Raw genomic sequence first — 21463 nt, forward strand, 5'->3', positions numbered from 1 at the left:
TGTTAACGGGGAGAATGGAGCAGCGGGTTTGTTAACGGGGAGAGTGGAGCAGCGGGTTTGTTAACGGGGAGAGTGGAGCAGCGGGTTTGTTAACGGGGAGAGTGGAGCAGCGGGTTTGTTAACGGGGAGAATGGAGCAGCGGGTTTGTTAATGGGGAGAGTGGAGCAGCGGGTTTGTTAACGGGGAGAATGGAGCAGCGGGTTTGTTAATGGGGAGAGTGGAGCAGCGGGTTTGTTAACGGGGAGAGTGGAGCAGCGGGTTTGTTAACGGGGAGAGTGGAGCAGCGGGTTTGTTAACGGGGAGAATGGAGCAGCGGGTTTGTTAACGGGGAGAGTGGAGCAGCGGGTTTGTTAACGGGGAGAGTGGAGCAGCGGGTTTGTTAATGGGGAGAGTGGAGCAGCGGGTTTGTTAATGGGGACAATGGAGCAGCGGGTTTGTTAATGGGGAGAGTGGAGCAGCGGGTTTGTTAACGGGGAGAGTGGAGCAGCGGGTTTGTTAACGGGGAGAGTGGAGCAGCGGGTTTGTTAATGGGGAGAGTGGAGCAGCGGGTTTGTTAATGGGGAGAATGGAGCAGCGGGTTTGTTAACGGGGAGAGTGGAGCAGCGGGTTTGTTATCGGGGAGAGTGGAGGAGCGGGTTTGTTAATGGGGAGAGTGGAGCAGCGGGTTTGTTAACGGGGAGAATGGAGCAGCGGGTTTGTTAACGGGGAGAGTGGAGCAGCGGGTTTGTTAACGGGGAGAGTGGAGCAGCGGGTTTGTTAATGGGGAGAGTGGAGCAGCGGGTTTGTTAATGGGGAGAGTGGAGCAGCGGGTTTGTTAATGGGGAGAGTGGAGCAGCGGGTTTGTTAACGGGGAGAGTGGAGCAGCGGGTTTGTTAATGGGGACAATGGAGCAGCGGGTTTGTTAACGGGGAGAATGGAGCAGCGGGTTTGTTAACGGGGAGAGTGGAGCAGCGGGTTTGTTAACGGGGAGAGTGGAGCAGCGGGTTTGTTAATGGGGAGAGTGGAGCAGCGGGTTTGTTAATGGGGAGAATGGAGCAGCGGGTTTGTTAATGGGGAGAGTGGAGCAGCGGGTTTGTTAATGGGGAGAGTGGAGCAGCGGGTTTGTTAACGGGGAGAGTGGAGCAGCGGGTTTGTTAACGGGGAGAGTGGAGCAGCGGGTTTGTTAATGGGGAGAATGGAGCAGCGGGTTTGTTAACGGGGAGAGTGGAGCAGCGGGTTTGTTAACGGGGAGAATGGAGCAGCGGGTTTGTTAACGGGGAGAGTGGAGCAGCGGGTTTGTTAATGGGGAGAGTGGAGCAGCGGATTTGTTAACGGGGAGAATGGAGCAGCGGGTTTGTTAATGGGGAGAGTGGAGCAGCGGATTTGTTAACGGGGAGAATGGAGCAGCGGGTTTGTTAATGGGGAGAGTGGAGCAGCGGGTTTGTTAATGGGGAGAGTGGAGCAGCGGGTTTGTTATCGGGGAGAATGGAGCAGCGGGTTTGTTAATGGGGAGAGTGGCGCAGCGGGTTTGTTAACGGGGAGAGTGGAGCAGCGGGTTTGTTAACGGGGAGAGTGGAGCAGCGGGTTTGTTAACGGGGAGAGTGGAGCAGCGGGTTTGTTAATGGGGAGAGTGGAGCAGCGGGTTTGTTAACGGGGAGAGTGGCGCAGCGGGTTTGTTAACGGGGAGAGTGGAGCAGCGGGTTTGTTAACGGGGAGAGTGGAGCAGCGGGTTTGTTAATGGGGAGAGTGGAGCAGCGGGTTTGTTAATGGGGAGAGTGGAGCAGCGGGTTTGTTAACGGGGAGAGTGGAGCAGCGGATTTGTTAATGGGGAGAGTGGAGCAGCGGGTTTGTTAATGGGGAGAGTGGAGCAGCGGATTTGTTAACGGGGAGAATGGAGCAGCGGGTTTGTTAACGGGGAGAGTGGAGCAGCGGGTTTGTTAATGGGGAGAGTGGAGCAGCGGGTTTGTTAACGGGGAGAATGGAGCAGCGGGTTTGTTAACGGGGAGAGTGGAGCAGCGGGTTTGTTAATGGGGAGAGTGGAGCAGCGGGTTTGTTAACGGGGAGAGTGGAGCAGCGGGTTTGTTAATGGGGAGAGTGGAGCAGCGGATTTGTTAACGGGGAGAATGGAGCAGCGGGTTTGTTAACGGGGAGAGTGGAGCAGCGGGTTTGTTAATGGGGAGAGTGGAGCAGCGGGTTTGTTAACGGGGAGAATGGAGCAGCGGGTTTGTTAATGGGGAGAGTGGAGCAGCGGGTTTGTTAACGGGGAGAATGGAGCAGCGGGTTTGTTATCGGGGAGAATGGAGCAGCGGGTTTGTTAATGGGGAGAGTGGAGCAGCGGGTTTGTTAACGGGGAGAGTGGAGCAGCGGATTTGTTAATGGGGAGAGTGGAGCAGCGGATTTGTTAACGGGGAGAATGGAGCAGCGGGTTTGTTAACGGTGGGAGTGGAGCAGCGGGTTTGTTAACGGGGAGAATGGAGCAGCGGGTTTGTTAACGGGGAGAATGGAGCAGCGGGTTTGTTAACGGGGAGAATGGAGCAGCGGGTTTGTTAATGGGGAGAATGGAGCAGCGGGTTTGTTAACGGGGAGAATGGAGCAGCGGGTTTGTTAACGGGGAGAATGGAGCAGCGGGTTTGTTAACGGGGAGAATGGAGCAGCGGGTTTGTTAACGGGGAGAGTGGAGCAAGCAGGGCTGTTACCGGTGCCAGTGGAGCAGCGGGGCTATTCCAGTGAGAGAGGAACAACGTGGCCTTTAACAGAGAGGCCATTTCCAAACTCATGAGCTCACGAGGCCACCGTTGCACTTTATGAATCCCAGGGTCCTGCGGGAAAGAGAAAGGAGTACACGTGGAATGTGTGTGCTTGTATGACGTATGCCCAGACAGTGGAGCCTGGTCTCCGGTTGTCTTGGACCCCCTTGCCACCTGGCCAAGGCCTGATATGTACGGGAAGCCCACGTTTAAATGATTCGTGCATAGGCATCTTCCAACCCAGAAAATTAACTTTTGGTCCTGTCATGTCAGAGCCCGCGTGGCCAACCCTAACAGCAACTGACCAGAACGCCGTACTGGAACACCATGCTGCTATCGTGACCTGGGAGCTCAGGCATTTCAACATTGACATCGCCGCTCGAAGTGGGACCTGATGAGCAGGGGAAGGCCAGCCCGGGGACCAAGGTGGCTGTTACACGCCTTCTTTTGGAAAGGTAAACCAGAACATTGCCAACTCTATGGGGTTGACTTCGCTATTAAAAACAAACTAATTATCCGGCTCAGAAACTCACCTTGCGAGCTATAGGAACGCATCATGACCCTTTCGCTCACCCTCGCCCAGAGGCAGTGCATGGTACTCGTTGGCACATTCGCTCCAATGCTGGAGGCTACAGACGAGTCCAAAGAGGAATTTTACTGCAGCATCAAACAATCTTTGACCCGAGTCCCAATGGACAACAAGCTGATCCTCTTTGGTGACTTCAATGCCGGAGTTGGAAAGGACACAGACCTCTGGGTAGGTGTAATCGGCAGAGTGGGTTTAGGGAAATCAACAGGGCAGCACGGTAGCATTATGGATAGCACAATTGCTTCACAGCTCCAGGGTCCCAGGTTCGATTACCCGCTTGGGTCACTGTCTGTGCGGAGTCTGCCCATCCTCCCCGTGTGTGCGTGGGTTTCCTCCGGGTGCTCCGGTTTCCTCCCACAGTCCAAAGATGTGCAGGTTAGGTGGATTGGCCATGATAAATTGCCCTTAGTGTCCAAAATTGCCCTTCGTGTTGGGTGGGGTTACTGGGTTATGGGGATAGGGTGGAAGTGTTGACCTTGGGTAGGGGGCTCTTTCCAAGAGCTGGTGCAGACTCGATGGGCCGAATGTAAATTCTATGATAATACCTGACAAAATGTGTAGAGCATCGCCTTGTCATAACCAACAGCGTGTTTTGTCAGAGAGACTGATACAAGGCCTCATAGCACCATCCTCACTCCAAGCACTGGCATCTGTTCGACTACATCATCGTCCAGGTGAGAGACCCCAAGGACGTGCGGAACACCTGCTCAATGACAGGAGCTGATGATTGCTGGGCAGACCATCGTCTAATCTGCTCCCAAAGCAGCAACTGCAACAAAACAATGCTGCAGGAAAATCAACGCTCAGACACTCTAAGACCCTGATGAGGGAACCATTTTCAGCCAGCACCTCACTGCCAACGTGACGAGTCTCGGTGACCCAGAGGTGCAGAATGTCCACATCACCTGGTCTGCCCTCAAGGCCTCCATAATCAGCACCTGCGAAGTGACACTTGGTCATTCGACTGACTGAGAGATCCAGGAATTGAGGAGCTGCAAGCTCGAGGCTTTTCTGAACCTGAAACAGCAGCACAACTCAAGAGCAAGAAAGCAAACGTACAGGAAAGCCCCCCCCACCGGTCAGGAAGCACCCTAGGTGAGAGACCCCCGTCTGGAAGCTAGAGAGCAGCCCAGGCAGAGGCAGTGAAAACAATCAGTGCTTCAACACTCGCCTGCTGGCTCTTACACGGGAAGCACCATGTGTCAAATCCTGGAAAGAGAAAACCTGTCAACTATATTTAAACCCCCTCATCTCTGATCAGCAAGCCATTCATTCATTTTCTCTTTGATATTGATTTTACTAGGCTGTGATTGTCAGTTTCCACACATGACAGCTGTCAGCATTGTTCCATTCATCTTCCTTTATGCTTGTGTAACTCAAGTGCTTTAACTGCAATGTTTATAAACATCGAGCTTTGATTGACAGCTCCTGCCGCAGTTCAAACAGAATTAAGTGCTCTCAATTTCTAGCTGACCACTTCAAAATCACTCAACCGTGAAGGGAGATGATTGGAAAGCACTTAATTGTTCTTGATGTGGTCCAGGAGCTGTCAATCAAGCAGTTGGCAAGACTTTTGCATCATGGAACTTGCTGTCTTTATTTAACAAGGAAGGGCAAGCACTACAGTGCTGAAATGTGGAACGAAGTTTCCTTAAAATCCACTCATTCCTAGAAACCATAGAATTTCCCATTTACAAAGGGTCATCTGGACTCGAAATGTCAGCTCGTTTCTCTCCCTGCAGATGCTGCCAGATCTGCTGAGATTTTCCAGCATTTTCTTTTTGAATTTCCCATTCCGTTCTGGGAAGAGGAAAGTCCAGAATTCTTGTACTTTTACTTCTTTGGGTGATGCTTGGTCTTGTACCACACTGCGCCCCAAATAAGTTACTTCAGCTCTAGCAAATTCCCCTTTCACCAAAGGCATCATGAAATTTCGATTTTGAAACCAGTTGAACCGCATACCTGGGTTCCTCTCGGGTTTTTACTGTCGATCACCAAATCATCAATTATACAACACGGTTGCATTATCCTTTAATTACCATGTTAATCTTTGGAATGTAGCTCGTGCATTCCTCATTCCAAATGGCACAGCTTTACATTGATACAGTCCACTCGGGATTACAAATGCAGATATTTCCGAAGCTTGATACGTTAATGGAAGCTGGCGTATAACCCTTTAGCCAGTCAACCTTCGTCACAAAGTCTGCATTTTATCAATGCAATCTTCCTTCGCTTCTCTTATTGGAGCTAATTTTTTAGGGTTAAGTCCGTAAGGATGTTGTTTCATAGATAGACCATTTCCTATATCAACATCATGCATAGCTAAAAAGGTTCTCCTTGGCTTGTCCATACATTTTGACTAATTTGCTTCCAACAGCTTGGCTACGTCACCCTGATACTTCTCTGAAAAGTAATGTTGTATCTTATCCAAATGTTTAACTCCTCCGTATTATACAATCCGATTACTGGAGGGTTGATTTTCGAATTTTCAACTTTTGATTCCTCATTGACCTCCTTACCTCGTACTAGTACTGTGAATATATTCTTCTCATGACTATCCTCTCCATCATAATATTGCTTTTGCATATTGAAGTAAGACATTTGTTGATATTTCCTTCTGTCTCCTGAACTAATCCCATAATTGTTACGGCAGGTTGGGTGAGAACACGGTCAATTCCAGCCCAACAGGCCCCGGAGTCCCAACATAAGTGAATGAACAAATAATTTATCTTTTCTGAAGATCTTTAGCCCTTGACTGCTCCAATGAGTTACAGACATCAAAGTTATAAGTAAAACATTAGCAAACTGTTTATTAATAAAAAGAGGAAAAGATGAATATATAAAGAAATAACAGGGTAACGGCACACCAAACTACCTAATCCTAAATCCCTGCCTCACCCTCTACCCAGACGCACACAAGGTAAGGGTCGGTGCGGAATTAAAAAAACGGATTAAAGCGTAGGGTTAAGTTGAGTCTTCACTACTATGATTGCCGCCTCTGGGAAATAGATTTACTCAAGAGGTTCAGGTTGACGCAATTCCATCCTTTGACCATTGGGTGGCGCTTTACCTTCAGAGTTCCAGGTCAGTGCAATTCTTATTGCTCGGTCTCCAGATGGTGCTGTACAGGGGATGCTCAGATCCGTGCACTTCTGCTTTTCTACCACCAGATGGCGCTTTCACACCCCTGTGAGGTTAATACAGGTTTGAGCCTGGAATTCGCAGTTTTTACTGGCCTGATTCTTGTACAAGACTCTCTGGTAGTTTTATCACAACTGCTCCGCCCTAATCTTCAATTTCGAGCTCTTCCCAGCTGGTCTTGCTGCAAATGAATGTGAACTGCTTCATTATCTGAGGAGTTGCGAATGGTGCTGAACATTGTACTGTTCTTATAGCCCTTTGTCCTATGTAATTGTTTTCCTGGTGTTGTTGAGGATTCTGAGCATGTGAGAGCATTGCGTGGGCTTTTGCAGTCTGCAAGAAGTGACCTGTAAGCAAGACCTGTTTTACGAGAGCTCCCAGTAACTGAATTGCTGTTATTGTCAAACTTTGTTATTTATTTACATTAATTTATTTATATTAAGAAGTTCCTTTTTTTTTTAAATCCGTTCAACTACCTGCTTTGTGGTCCCTAGTTATTATAATACTGAAGCCCGTTTTTAGATTTGGGTCCCAGACAGCCTACTAAATGGTTTATCAAAAGCTGGCGTAAGAATCAGCGATGCTGGTTCAGTTGACGGTTGGGGTTTCCAAAATATTTGATGCAGGTGACATGTCTGACAGAATGTAACCACTTTGTGTTACCCTGGCCAATAAAAATGTTTCATTTTTGTAGCTTGACCTTTTTTTTATTTCCCAAAGAGTAATGTGTAAAACCTCTCTATGATGACCTTGAAGGGCTACAGTGTGATGGGCGTCTGTCCATTCCTCATCTGTTATCTGAGACTGTCTCCATTTCTTCATCAATATATCATCCTTTAGGTAATAACATTCGTCTGATTCCAGCCCAGAATATGCTGCCTGTTGCAAACCAGAATCTTTGTTAGGATACCCCTAACAAAGGGTATGGACCAGACCCCAACTTTTGTTGTCGAGAACCCCAAACAATTATTCTGTTTGTAAAACTGTGAGAAAAGGATATACCCCAGGAGTGATAACTCTGACTAATGGCTATATCTTATGTTAAAACAAAATATAATTTAAACACAGAATTAACCACATTAACACCAAAGAAATAGCTTCACAATTACCAGTTAAACAGTTCTTAACTAAAAGGGTAAACCTGAACTTGCTGACTACATCTGCTACTAACTCCAATTCAGCAACCCAAATGCCACTTGTCAATAAAGTTAACAAAGGTTACTTGCTTAGCTGTGTCTAGAGACTTCTGGAGACAGGTCCTTTCAAGAGCAGATACAGTACACTTCTGTTTCGACAGACTTGAATTCTGTGGCAAACTGCTGTTCAGCTTAAAATTTTACAACAAAACTACAGACATACCTGGCTCCTCCCATTAATTAGATCACCTGTATTGCCCTAAGTTCCATGACCTGCTTAGCTAGGACTAAATACAATGCCTCAAATTATCTACACTCCAGGGAACCATCCAAAATATACATGTTCCATCAGCTCTTTATCTGTAACCAAGTAAGTGGTTGGAATGAATGATTACCTCACCTTTTAGGACTCTTTAATTAGCTTTAGCCGACATTCTGTCTGTATGTGTTTTATACTAGGGTTTGTTTTAAATAACATTACTGTCACAAATATAATATATAACAATTTCTACATTCATCACATCTGCCTATTGGGCTTCAATGAAGGAAGATGGACAAAACGTATCAGCCTCATCACTTTCAAAGTCTCCTCCTTACTTAGCCTCTCTGGAATAGTCCCAGATAACTGAATTACTAAACCAGCTTCCTCCAAGATTCTCCTTCCGCCTACCTAATCTTATGAGCTGTAACCTAATTATCACAGTCTAAAAGCAATCCCACATGTTCCTCCTGCAATATCTGTTTTTCTCACCTCCACCAATTCCTCCAACACTCGAAGAAGCAACAATTCTTGAACCTGCATGATCATTTCCCAGTATAAAATCTATCCTATGATAGGCAAATTAGGAACTACTACAATAGTAACATCCCACTGGCATAATGACTTTTTATCTTAACTTTGTCGATTGAACACATTGGTAAATCCCATGACAACCCCTCAATTAGTATTCTCTCTTTCATCAACCGATCTGGAAGGCAAATTGCGCAGCATGTTACAGGGGAGTGGACGGCTTGCACCCTGAGGCCTAATCGGAAGATGAGATCCTGCTCCTCCAACCTGCATTGGTCTTCACCGGAGCATTGCAGTTGGCCACGGAGGAAGATGTGGGCATGAGAGCAAGCTGCTGAGTTAGAATGGTGAGAAACAGGAAGGTTGTCACGGTGCTTGCAGACTGAGCCAAGGTGTTCTGCAAAGTGGTCACCTAGTCTGCGTTTAGTCTCCCCAATGTCGAGGAGACTTCATTGGGAGCAGCGAATGCAGTAGACCAAATTGGAGATGGTGCAAGTGAAACACCACTTAATAATAATAATAATAAGAAGAAGAAGAAGAAAAAGAAGAATCTTTATTAGTGTCACAAGTAGGCTTACATTTTCACTGCAATGAAGTTACTGTGAAAATCCCCGAGTCGCCACACTCCGACGCCTGTTCATCGTTTAGCACAGTGGACTAAATAGCTGGCATGTAAAGCAGACCAAGGACAGCAGCGCAGGTTCAATTCCCGTACCAATCTCCCCGAACAGGCGCCGGAATGTGGCAACTAGGGGCTTTTCACAGTGGCTTCATTTGAAGCCTTCTTGTGACAATAAGCGATTTTCATTTTAGAGGGAGAATTCAGAATGTCCAAATTACCTAATAGCATGTCTTTCGGGACTTGTGGGAGGAAACCGGAGCACCGGAGGAAACCCACGCACACACGGGGAGAATGTGTAGTCATGCACAGACCCTGGTGCTGTGAAGCAACAGTGCTAACCACTGTGCTACCATGCCACTTAGCCTGATAGGTCCTTGGAGAGATGTGTGAACGCGCTCGCAGGGAGAGGTGTGCGCGTTCGCGGGAAATGGGGTGTGAGCTCGCGGGGTGTGTCCAGTATTCCACCAGCACACTTCCCATTTGAACCGAAGGAGCAGCAACACTCCTCCCATTAAAAATGGCAGACAGGTAAAACCCCAAGTACTTTTTTTGACAAGATAGAATCATAAAATTCCTACAGTGCAGAAGGAAGCCATTTGGCCCATTGGGTTTGCACCGATCCTCTGAAGGACTCCCCATAGGCCCACTCCCTACCCTATCCCAGTATTCCCACCTAACCTGCACTTCTTTGGACTGCGGGAAGAAACCGGAGCACCTGGAGGAAACCTACGCAGACACTTGGAGAAAGTGCAAACTCCGCACAGACAGTGACCCAAGGCCGGAATCGGACCTGGGTCCCTGGGCGCTGTGAGGCAGCAGTGTAAACACTGCCAACGTGCCACTCTTTTTAATTATAGTAAACATAAACATACAAGAAATTGAAAACACTCTAATAAATTAGGCTTTTGTATGTTTGTACCTACTGCACAAAAACAACCTTTTTCGTGCTTTGGTTCTTCAAAACAATAAGAATGTTTCTCGGTTTCCTTCCGTACTCTTTCGTGGTCAAAAGGATTCCGTGGCTGGAAAAGTTTGGGAAACCCGAGCTGAACCCTATTCAATAGACTTAGCCCAGTTTACTGTGGCTTTCACTCGGATAGGTTTTTGAACATACTCTGAAAGGCAGTTCATCTTTTCCTCTGGGTTTGGCTACACAGGTTATAGCTCTGGTCTAGGTATATGGTCACATGCCACGACTCCCCAACACACGTGATCAACCTAACATACACCCTTCAATTTACTGCTGTCCATGTGCCTGTGCAAGAGTCGCATAAATGTCCCGAATGACTCTGACTCCACCACCTCCGCTGGCAGTGCATTCCACACACCCGCCACTCTCTGTGTAAAGAACCGACCTCCAATCGTGGAATCGTATTCAGCAATTGCTGCATTGCAATTGCAAACTGCTTTTACACTCTTTGTGCTCGCATAAATCAGGACTTCTCAATCTGCTGTTGTAGTGTTCCAGAGCCCTTGTGTATTGTCCAGCAAACATGCAAAGACTCCATATTTGGAACTGCAACAACAGCCTATATTGTGCCCTGTATCTACTTGCTGTTAATTATATCATAATGTATTATCTGAATGAAGGAGAGGGAGTGTGCAATATAAGAGCAATACAGAAAATCGTAAGTGAAACCAAGGTAAGTACAGATGAGGCTGTCCTGTGGCCTAGCCCAAATCCTGTAGATTGCTCCTTTCCCACTCGCTCGCAGCAGCTGCAATTGTCCTCTTCCTGACCTTGGAAATTATTCATTTTCAGAGTTGCATCTCATCTTTGGACTTTTGCCACCAAACCATTATGTTGTTGTTAATTTGTTTTTCTTTGTACTTTTTGGAATCCATTAGTATTCAATCGAATGATCTCAAATGGTTTTTAGTCGAATGCTGATTGAATTGGAATTGTAGCTTTTACAGTGAACAGCAGCACTTACTGGATGATGTAAAATAATTTTGGAAATCTCAGCCTTTTACAATTAACTAACAGAAGAACAAAAGTTTGCGTTTGCTCAGCTGCAGCCACCTTGAATTTGTGTCTGACAATTTTGAAATAGTTATGTGGCTTTTATCAGCCTCCTTGATGATGGAAAGATATTGAGATCCATCTTTATTTTATCCATTAAATTAGAAGAGAATGAAATGCCTTTAGAGTGAGGTTAACTGATCTGCATTTGTTTCCTACAGCCTTTGAATGTTGGTGAATTATTGACTTGTGTAATTTTCCACCAATTAATAATCTTTATTGTCACAAGTCGGCATTGATTAACACAGCAATGAAGTTGCTGTGAAAAGCCCCCAGTTGCCACACTCTGGTGCCTGTTCGGGTACACTGAGGGAGAATTCAGAATGTTCAAATGACCTAACAGCACGTCTTTCGGGACTTGGAGGAAACCGGAGCGCCCGGAGGATAACCACGCAGACACAGGGAGAACGTGCAGACTCCGCACTGACAGTGACCCAAGCCGGGAATTGAACCTGGGACCTGGCGCTGTGAAACAACAGTGGTAACCACTGTGCTACCGTGCCACTCAAAAAATATAATCAGAATTTTAAACAATGTGTGTCGTGCATAATTGTGCAATTAGAGCTTTAGTAAACACAGTTTTTGAAGGTATTTAAGCATCAGTGATTAATAGAATGTTGCACTGTTATACTTGTATGTAGAAGTATTATCGTTGCTCAGTATGTCATGCCTTCTCGCACTATTGTTCAAGTTTTTTGTAGCTTCCGATCCAACAGTGAAGGCTGACAGATTATGGCACGACAAATATACCCTGAGAAAGTCAATGATTCCTTCCTTCATCACAATGGACAAGGCCAGAAAGGTGATTTCTCAGAAATTATACTAATATTTAATGCCAGGGATTTATTTTTACTTGGGCATTTCTGTATCTTGGCAGAAAACTTAATAAACAAAATCCTGATGAAGCTGTGAATGCTGCAGGTGCTTTGATCACTACTGTCCTCTCAGCTGGAAGCAGTATTCAGCTCTGTCCTAGACTCTGTTTTTGGGTGGCTATAAAGATTTTGTTGTATTATTTGAAAGGAGGTCTGTTGTTCATTATTTCCCCTTCAACCAACATCAGTAACTGGTCATTCATTTCAGTTGATGGTTGAGTTCTTGCTATGCAAATAGCCTACAAAACAAGAATTGACTTCACTTCCAAAAATAATGTGTTGGCTGTGTAACACTGGATTGTCCAGAGGATGCTGGGAACTATTCCCTCCTTCTCCCCGTTGCTTTTGAATTCTTCTCTGAAATGTGTAGCATGAGATTAGGCCAATTCAAAAGGTGCCCATTAGACTCAAAATGGTTCTAGAACTATTTTGTAAACCAGAACACACCATTTAACTGTGTGCATGGTAGTGTAGTGATTTTGTTACTAGACTAATAATCTAGAGACATGGACTAAAAATCTGGTGATGAGACTTCAAATCCTATCACGGCTGTTTGGGAATTTGAATTCAATTAATGAAATAAGTCTTGAATTAAAAAGCTATGCTACTATGGAACATCTTGACCATGTGAAGAAAGAGGGTATTATTTTTAATGTTTGAGGGGGGTGGTGTGTGAATTAATTAATAATTAAATTGAAGACAGTTTGGATGCAAGGTTCAGGAGATCCAAAAATTCTAACTGTGAAAGACATGCAGTTGAAGTAAATATAGCCAAGTTGCATCTTCTCCAAATATAAGACTTGGATAGAAGTTTGCATTAGGAGGTAAAGAAGGTTTGCTGTCCTCGATTAATTTTCAAAGGGAAATAAAAAGTGGTTTGCAATTTGGAAAAGGTCATAAATGAATACGGTGAGGTAAATGTTATTTTACCTGAAAGAGGTGGTAATAGGGCATACATGAAAAATGTTTTATTCTGGGAAGGTCGAGCTTTAAATAAACTCAAATAAACCTTTTGAGAAATAATAGCTTAAGTTGATGCTGCATAATAAACCTCTCTAGGCAGTTTTGTATGGGCCACGTAACTACAAAAAAGGGTTTCTTATTCATTTATTTACAAGATTTACTCATTTACATCGACTCAAACATGAAAGAGGCAAAACTATTCTTCAGGAGAGTTGAGAGAGCTGTGTAGGAGGAGTGGTCCTGTAACAACACCTGGTGTGTTTGTGCTGGTGACCAAACTGAAGAAGTAAAGTGAGTCAGTTTACAGCCAACCCAGAAACAAATCGGTTTTCCCAGAAGCAGAGTTTTGTTGTAAAGTTTTATTTTTGAATTTTCGCAGTAGAGTGGGAGCGAGAGCTAAGCCCGATGACATATCTCTCCTGCAGCAAAAGTGCAATTGCTTTGTAATATTACTGTATATTTTTTATGATTAAATATCTAGAAGGGATTGTTTCTAAAGGGGTATTTATTAGCGAGTCTAACCTGTCTGTGCCTGTGCTGTACTTTTCTTTGTTCTTTGTTCTGTCATGTGAGAGTACCTTTAAGAAATGGGTGTTTATAAATGGGTATCATATCATAGAATTTACATTCCAGAAGGAGGCCATTCGGCCCATTGAGTCTTCACCGGCTCTTGGAAAGAGCACCCTACCCAAGGTCAACACCTCCACACATCCCCATAACCCAGTAACCCCACCCAACACTAAGGGCAATTTTGGACACTAAGGGCAATTTATCATGGCCAATCCACCTAACCTGCACATCTTTGGACTGTGGGAGGAAACCGAAGCACCCGGAGGAAACCCACGCACACACGGGGAGGATGGGCAGACTCCGCACAGACACTGACCCAAGCCGGAATCGAACCTGGGACCCTGGAGCTGTGAAGCAATTGTGCTATCCACAATGCTACCGTGCTTCCCCTTAAATGTCTGTAGTGAGAGTACCTTTAAGAAATGGGTGTTTATGACTGAAATGATGTCAGAGAGTGGGTGGAGCTGGGCTGTCTGTCAGCTTTTTACTTTCGTTTTAGGCTGTTTGCTGCAGGGTGTGTTTTAGTTTCATTTTCAGAGCTGCATAGCTGCAGTCACAGCCAGAAGGTATTAGAGTCTCTCTCTGTAATCTAAAGACTGTAAATCGATCCTGGTGATTTAAAACTAATAACAGTAGTGACTTTAACCTGATGTGCTTCTGGTAAAAGATGTTTTAAGTCGTATGGATGTTAAAAGGAAAGCTTAAAGGATTACTTAATGTTGTATTCTTTGGGGGTTGTATTTGAATTAATGGTTGGTAAGATGTTCACTATGTTTTAAAAAGGTTAACTAGTAAAAGATGTGGGTCAGGTGAACTCCATGAAATACTTTGGGGTTCTCTAAACCCTGGCCCATAACAAACCAAATAGGAAATCACTTTGGGAGTAACGTTCTGTAAGACTAATTTTAACCGCGTAAATGCAATCTTGTGTGTTTTAAGTTTCTTTTGTTAATACATGTTTTAATATTTAAAATCTCCAAAAGTATTATTGAAATTTGTGGTTTCTGATGTCTGTACACATATCTTTTTGTGATAAATTACAAAAAGAAAAGAGTTATGATAGCTTGCCCAAGTTTCCCTTTTGGATTTAGTTTCCATTGCACCTGCCAGATCATAACTATGCAACTACCGGAGTGTCATTAACACTCAACTCGTTCACTAATGTCCTTATTTGGCCCATATGTGACTCTGGGCCAACATCAACAGAAATGTAGTTGACTCTTAACTGCCGTAGCAAACTACTCCATTGTCAACATTTTGTTCTTAAGGCAAATTTGGGTTGGGTAATAAATGTGACTGTGCCAGTATATCTTGTAAATGAATGAATAAAAAAAACCTCTGTGCAGTGGTGTGGCCATACTAAACTGCCTGGGGATGTTTGTTGTGCAGCCTCAACTTAAACTGTTTCAGAATGCCATGTCTCAAAAGGTCTTCACGAAAGTAATGCTGAAGTTTGAGTTTGACTTGGTTGGTAACACTTTGAGGTCTGAATCAGTCCGTGCCTCACTCCAGGTGCAGATTGATGGCACTAGGGAGTGCTGTGTTGTTAGAGATGCCACCTATTGCAGGAGCCAGTAAACCTTAACCCAACAAATGTTATGCAGCAGCTTGAGAACCTTTGGGAGCCCATTTCATTAAAGGGCCCCATTGGCATAAACATTGTTTTCACCAACATCCAAGGAGCATTCTGAAGTATTATTTGTTGGTGACCGAAGAAGGTCACGTCTCACTCAGCAAAGAGTGTTTGTTTTGCTGAAATATGACTGCAGGGTATTGAAGAGACATTCTTTCAAACGTTAGTTGATTTCAAAACTATTTTTATTTTAATTGAAGGCACCTACAGCTATTACCAGTTTTGGGAAAGTATTTTAGTCTGCTAATTGACCCTGTGTTTCTATCGCTGATTCTGGGATGTTTTAGAAACCAGTTGGTATTTTTGTTCCTTTTTAATATTAAAAATATTTTAAAATTTATTTTGGCCTCAGGTACTTTTGATTGGCAAATCTATCAATTTCTTGCATCAAGTATGTCAGGACCGAACTCCAACAGCTAAAATGATGATGGCTGTGACAAAATCTGCCGTTTCACCGAAAGATGGTAAAAGTATTATACTTACCTGAACCTGGATTATTTTGAATAATTTTGTCTGCTTTTTAGGCTGCATAATAATGAATTTGAAAGTGATAACATGGAAATTCATACATTTTCTCATTTGCTTACCCTCCATATGCAACTAATCATCTTAAAGCGAGGCTAACTAGAAAAATCTACAAGTACTGGGTGGGTTTGATTGTTGTGCTGGAACATTTTATGACTGATAGCCTTTCTTCTGAGATCGAATATTTTGTCTTATTAACTGATACACAAACTCATTCAAATTTGGTCTCTGAACAATCATGAACTAGCATGATATCCCGATTAAATAAGTTGAAAACTAAGTCAGATGGTTCGTGTGTAAAAGTGGATCATCCATTTGCTGCGAGAATACTTATTTATTGGATGGTACTTGAGGTTCTTGTGGTTGGAAAAATAATTATATTCAAGGGGGTGATGATCCGTTAGATTACAGTAAATTAATACATAACTTATCAGAGGCGCTTGATTATTTTTGTTTTGTTCATTTCATTCTAGCTGCTGAACTGTTTACTGATTTGGAAGGTGCTTTTCAAGAAAAGATTGATGCAGCTTATCACAAGACCAGCAAATACCTGCTGGATGTTCTCAACCAGAATTACCATTTATTGGACCACATTAAGGCTGTGCGCCGTTACTTGCTGTTAGGTCAAGGAGATTTTGTTCGACACCTTATGGACTTGCTGAAGTGAGTACTAGGCACTCTCATGTTACCACAATATATTTATGAAGTTTGATAGACTTGAGAGAATCGTTTCAGACAGGTCAGAGGGTATTAACAGGCTAATGTCCAGTGCATCTGTCAATTCACTAAATTGCAGTGATTCGATCAGCACTTCAACTTCAATCAGGAGATCAGGGATGCTTTGGTTAACCTTTGGGGGAGGGGGGGGGGGGGGGCGGAACCCCTGATCTGCTATTTGAGAGGAAATGGCTATTCAACCAAAAGGTGAAACTTGTCTGAGGAAAGGACTTGGGAATATTTCCCAATTGAGTAAAACACTTAGGTTTTTAGTGTGATATTGGTCACTTTGTTGAGTCCCGGTGGACTGAGTTCAGACAATGAATTCCCAAGGGATTGGAGTTATTCGTATTCTGCAGAATTCAATAGTCGTCTACACCTTGCCTCAATAACCTTAAATCCAACTTTAAGAGAATTATGTGAAATAATTTTTTGGAATGTGAGCATATTTATCAAACAAGTGTATCCCATTTTCATAAATCAGTCTCATAGTTTCAATGCATCCCTCAATCCCCTCTCCTTTCAGTCAACTATGCAAGCCATTTTCGACAGATTTATATTATTCACTTCAAAAGGATATCATGGTATCTTCCACATGTTATTCTCTCGATGAGCAAGATCCACCTCACTTCTTCACTAGTTTTCCCTTTGTTTTTAACTTGTATTCAAATCCTCCAACATAGTAAAAGATTTGTTTAATCAGTTTTCTTAGTTCCCGTCATAATCTTGTCAACTTCAATGTGGAGATGCCGGCGTTGGACTGGGTGAGCACAGTAAGAAGTCTCACAACACCAGGTTAAAGTCCAACAGGTTTGTTTCAAATCACCAGCTTTCGGAGCCCTGAAGAAGGAGCAGTGCTCCGAAAGCTAGTGATTTGAAACAAACCTGTTGGACTTTAACCTGGTGTTGTGAGACTTCTTACTGTGTTGTAAACTTTAATCAGACTGCCCCCAAAGTCACTTTGTGTCCCTAGAAAGTGAGAATAACTTATTTCACATTTTCTCATATTCACTAGATTTCATCACACTTTGTAACTCACACGGATTTCCATGGCACACTTGCACTTGATTGGTAGATGGGGAAGATGAAGAGGGAGTGATTACACCTGTCAGAATTTAATGGACAGAGATGAGCAAGTTTATCAGAGCGACAGAGGGGCAATAGAAATTCTCTCGTAGAGTAAGTTTGGATTATTTTAAATACAGAATGCTCTGATTATGATGGTTGTGGATTTCCCTCAAATGTGCATTGGATTACTTTAGGCATATCTGAGCTGGGTTTCAAATGAACAAAAACACAAGTTATGCCGAGTAGCTCACATGCTGTCTTTTTACTCAAAGGTCTGGGTGATAATTCATCACTAGATCAATCATCAAAACAACATTTATACAGCGCCTTGAAAGAACTTTGGGAGTTTTCCTAATTTACAGAAATTTAATCAGCAATAATTTAATGTTGAACCAAATATGGAGAAATTAGGAGGAGTGAGTATGTGTTGTCGGGATGTTTTGAGGTCGAAGACACTGTCCTAATGGTTTGGCAAAGTGATGCATGTGGCTGGAAAGAGGGGAGCAGAGACTTTGGGAGAGATTGGAACATTGGAGGTGAAAACTGAAATGGGTCATGAACAGGTCAAAGCATAAGGATGAGAATATTAATTTTGGACTTGGTGTCTTGGGAGTCAATGTAACCTGATGAGAACTGAGGTCATGGGGCAATGAGACTCAGTATGTGATGGGATGTATCAGAAGGACTTTTGGATGAGCTGCATTTGCAGGAAAAGGAGGATGGCAGGGAGAGCATCAGAGTAGTGACCTCTGGAGGTAAAGCAGGCTGGATCAGGAAAAGATTGGTCAGGGTTTCAGCCACAAATGGTGGGATGGGGTTCGAAACTCAACTTGAAATAGAACAGGTCTCCGATGGTAAAACAATTTGATTCTCCCTGAGACTGGGAAGGTCGAGAGTCACTGGTAATGAAGAAGAATCTGTTATGTGGGCTGCAGATGACTTCAATCGATTTAGCTGGACTCCTGGTGAATCAGGCAACGTGTGATCTAATCGTGTGAGTTAAATATAACTCTTGGGTCAACAGGGATCAAAGGATATGGAGGGAAAACGGGAACCGGTCACTGAGTTGAATGATCAGCCATGATCATAATGAATGGGGGAACAGGCTCGAAGGGTTGAATGATCATCTGATCCTATTTTTTTATGTTTCTCTGTAATCTGAGTGTCTCATACTTCACCGTGTGACCAAACCAGAATTGTGTGTATGAAATTTGTTTGTAGTTACTTGAGCTCTAATATTCTGTGAAGTTAGTCAGATGTGCCATGACGATAATCATATTTAAATTAAATTTGTTATGGTGTTTTTTTTCCAATAATCATATTTAAATTAAAATTGTTACGGTTTTTTTTTTTCCCAATGTTCATTTATATCGTCTCATTGTTGTGTTATAGGCCAGAACTGGCGCGATCAGCCTCCACGTTGTATCAGCATAATCTGACTGGAATCCTTGAAACAGCTGTGAGAGCCACTAATGCGCAGTTTGATAGTCCGGAGATTCTTAAACGTCTGGATGTTCGACTCCTGGAGGTAATGAATAATGAATGTGCGTAAAGCAGGCTTGTCCAACCTATTGGGGGAACAGGTTTTGATTTTTGTCTTGAATAAATTTTGGAAGATATGGTTTGGCACAATGTACATCAGATTCATAGGTTTCGGTTGATAAGTGTTATGTTGGGTTTCCGAATTTGTACATTTAACTGTTCTGTGGATTGGATTTGGGTTTATTGCCACGTGTACCAAGGTACAGTGAAAGGTATTGTTCTGCGTACAGACCAGACAGATCGTTCCTGTAGTAATCTACCGTGCGGTTTAAGTGTAGTCTCGTATACACTTCAAAACGTAGTAGAAATTTAAGTTACACTTCTCGGATGCGAAATAAAAATCTTTTATTGTGTCTATTGATTATAATTGAGAGACTGAAATCTTCTTGTGGTTACAAATCAAATGTTCTCAATAAAGCCCTTGCCAGCAAAAACCTTTAAGAGATATAATCGGCTTAATGGTTTACAACAGATTTAACTTTCAAAGTACAGTAACGGTTTCTTGCTCGAAGCAAAACATCTTGCGCAGACTTTAAGAGTTAGATTGGAAATATGAAATAAGGATAGCGAATAGTTAGGTAAAAGGTATAGAGTGATCCTGGATGGAAAATGGCTACCCGGACCTCTATGTTTAAAGAGAATGTTATCAGTCTGGCTCCATCTGTCCCTACCCCTGCAATGTGCTGATTGGCTTGGATGGGGCTCAAATGCATTTGGTTGGATGGTCAGTTGTCAATCATCAATAAGCAACATTTCTGAAGACATGTTGCTTTTTAGATGCTTGTCCTGTGTTGGAATGTGATATATTCTTTTAATCAATTCTAGCTTTCACTGGTTTTACTGCTGACTGCGCTATTATCTGTATTCTGAACAATGGTGTTCATGTAGTCATGGTGACCTTGACCAGATTGTGGCTCCATAACTTTTGCATTTCTGTTCATTAGAACAATGGACAGTTTATAATAGTTTAACTTTTCAGTAAAATGTTGCATAAGCTTTAGCTAGCTTTTAGATGTTTCAAATTCTGTGTGCCACTGCAAATCCCGCAAGCGGTGTGTTTTGTAATTTAAGTTGTGCTTGAAGTTTTATGATGGAATCCATTTTAAAATGGATTTTAAACTGGACTTTAGTATTTACATTAAAATGGCTAAATTAATGACCCTTTTACCTATCAGAAATAGCCAGTTCCTTTCAGTTTCATACATGAAAAACATAGGACATACAATAAATACACAATGTAAATACATAGACACAGCGGGTGAAGCCTGTGGAGTACAGTGCCCTTCAGTTCCAGACATGTGCACACCTAGGAATTTGAAGCTGTCAACCATCTCCACCTCGGCTCCGTTGATGCAGACAGGGGTGTGTACAATACTTTGCTTCCTGAAGTCAATGACCAACTCTTTAGTTTTGCTGACATTGAGGGAGAGATTGTTGTCGTTACACATCTCCACTAGGTTCTCTATCTCCCTCCTGTATTCTGACTCATCGTTGTTTGAGATCCGACCCACTACGGCCGTGTCATCAGCAAACCTGTAGATGGGTAGGGAGTTTAGGAGGGTTTAAGTACGCAGCTTTGCAGGGCCCGGTATTGGGAACTAACCTGGAGGAGGTGTTGATTGTCCTTACTGATTGTGGTCTATGGGTCAGGAAGTCGGGAATCCAGTTGCAGAAGAAGGAGCCAAGTCCTAGGTTTTGGAGTTTTGATATGAGCTTTGCTGGGATTATAGTGCTGAAGGTGGAGCTGTAGTCAATGAACAGGAGCGCTCCAGGGATGAGTGTAGGGCCAGGGAGTTAGCGTCTGCTGTGAACCGGTTGTGGTGGTATGTGAATTGCAGTGGATGTAGGCAGTCTGGGAGTATGGAGTTGTGTGTCTCATGACCAACCTCGCAAAGTACTTCATAATGATGGATATCAAGTGCCCTGCTCGGTAGTTGTTGAGGCACAGTGCATGGTTCTTTGGCGCCGGTATGATGGTGGTCTGCTCAAAGCACAAGAAGCTGATGCGATATTTTGGGTCCAATTCATTAGCTACAAGTACTGGAGCCACCTTGACTGCCACCAGTAGCAGGTATTCCACAATGTACCATGCGACAAACAACTTGTGCCTCATGTAACCTGTGTTGCCGTTAAGATGCAAGATGCACACACCTGTGGCTACGATGGAACCATAAACAGACAGCACACTGCCGCAAGTGTGTCACGCTCTTTGAAAAATTGAAGGGAACAATGGCTCTGCCATTTACTCTCCTCTTCCTCTTTTCCAGATATCAGCTGGAGATACAGGATGGGATGTCTTCAGTTTGGATTATCATGTTGATGGCCCCATTGCAACAGTAAGTCCTCGCCCTCATCCCATGCATCCCTGCCCATTCCCTCCGTCCCTACCACTCGCCTCCCAACCTCCCCCTCCACACCTCCCACCCTCACTGTGCCTCCCCTCCTTCCCTTTACCCCCTCTGCCTCCCTCCCTTCCCTCTGCCTCCCTCCCTTCCCTCTGCCTCCCTCCCTTCCCTCTGCCTCCCTCCCTTCCCTCTGCCTCC

General features: G+C 43.8%; 1 protein-coding gene across 2 annotated transcripts in view; it reads left to right on the forward strand.

Moving 5' to 3' along the window:
* The window catches only part of tubgcp3 (tubulin gamma complex component 3), a 127823-nt gene that overhangs the window by 57425 nt on the left and 48935 nt on the right, over positions 1 to 21463 (forward strand). Inside the window, exons 11-15 of one of the 2 annotated variants that reach the window (XM_072475988.1) lie at positions 11719 to 11829; positions 15421 to 15532; positions 16067 to 16256; positions 18771 to 18906; positions 21188 to 21256. In XM_072475988.1, the coding sequence (XP_072332089.1) occupies positions 11719 to 11829; positions 15421 to 15532; positions 16067 to 16256; positions 18771 to 18906; positions 21188 to 21256 (618 nt within the window). The remainder of the gene's footprint in view (positions 1 to 11718; positions 11830 to 15420; positions 15533 to 16066; positions 16257 to 18770; positions 18907 to 21187; positions 21257 to 21463) is intronic. The other variant, XM_072475989.1, reaches the window with a different exon arrangement.

This window comes from Scyliorhinus torazame, chromosome 15 (genome assembly GCF_047496885.1).
Source record: "Scyliorhinus torazame isolate Kashiwa2021f chromosome 15, sScyTor2.1, whole genome shotgun sequence".
In the NCBI taxonomy this organism is placed as follows: Eukaryota; Metazoa; Chordata; class Chondrichthyes; order Carcharhiniformes; family Scyliorhinidae; genus Scyliorhinus; species Scyliorhinus torazame.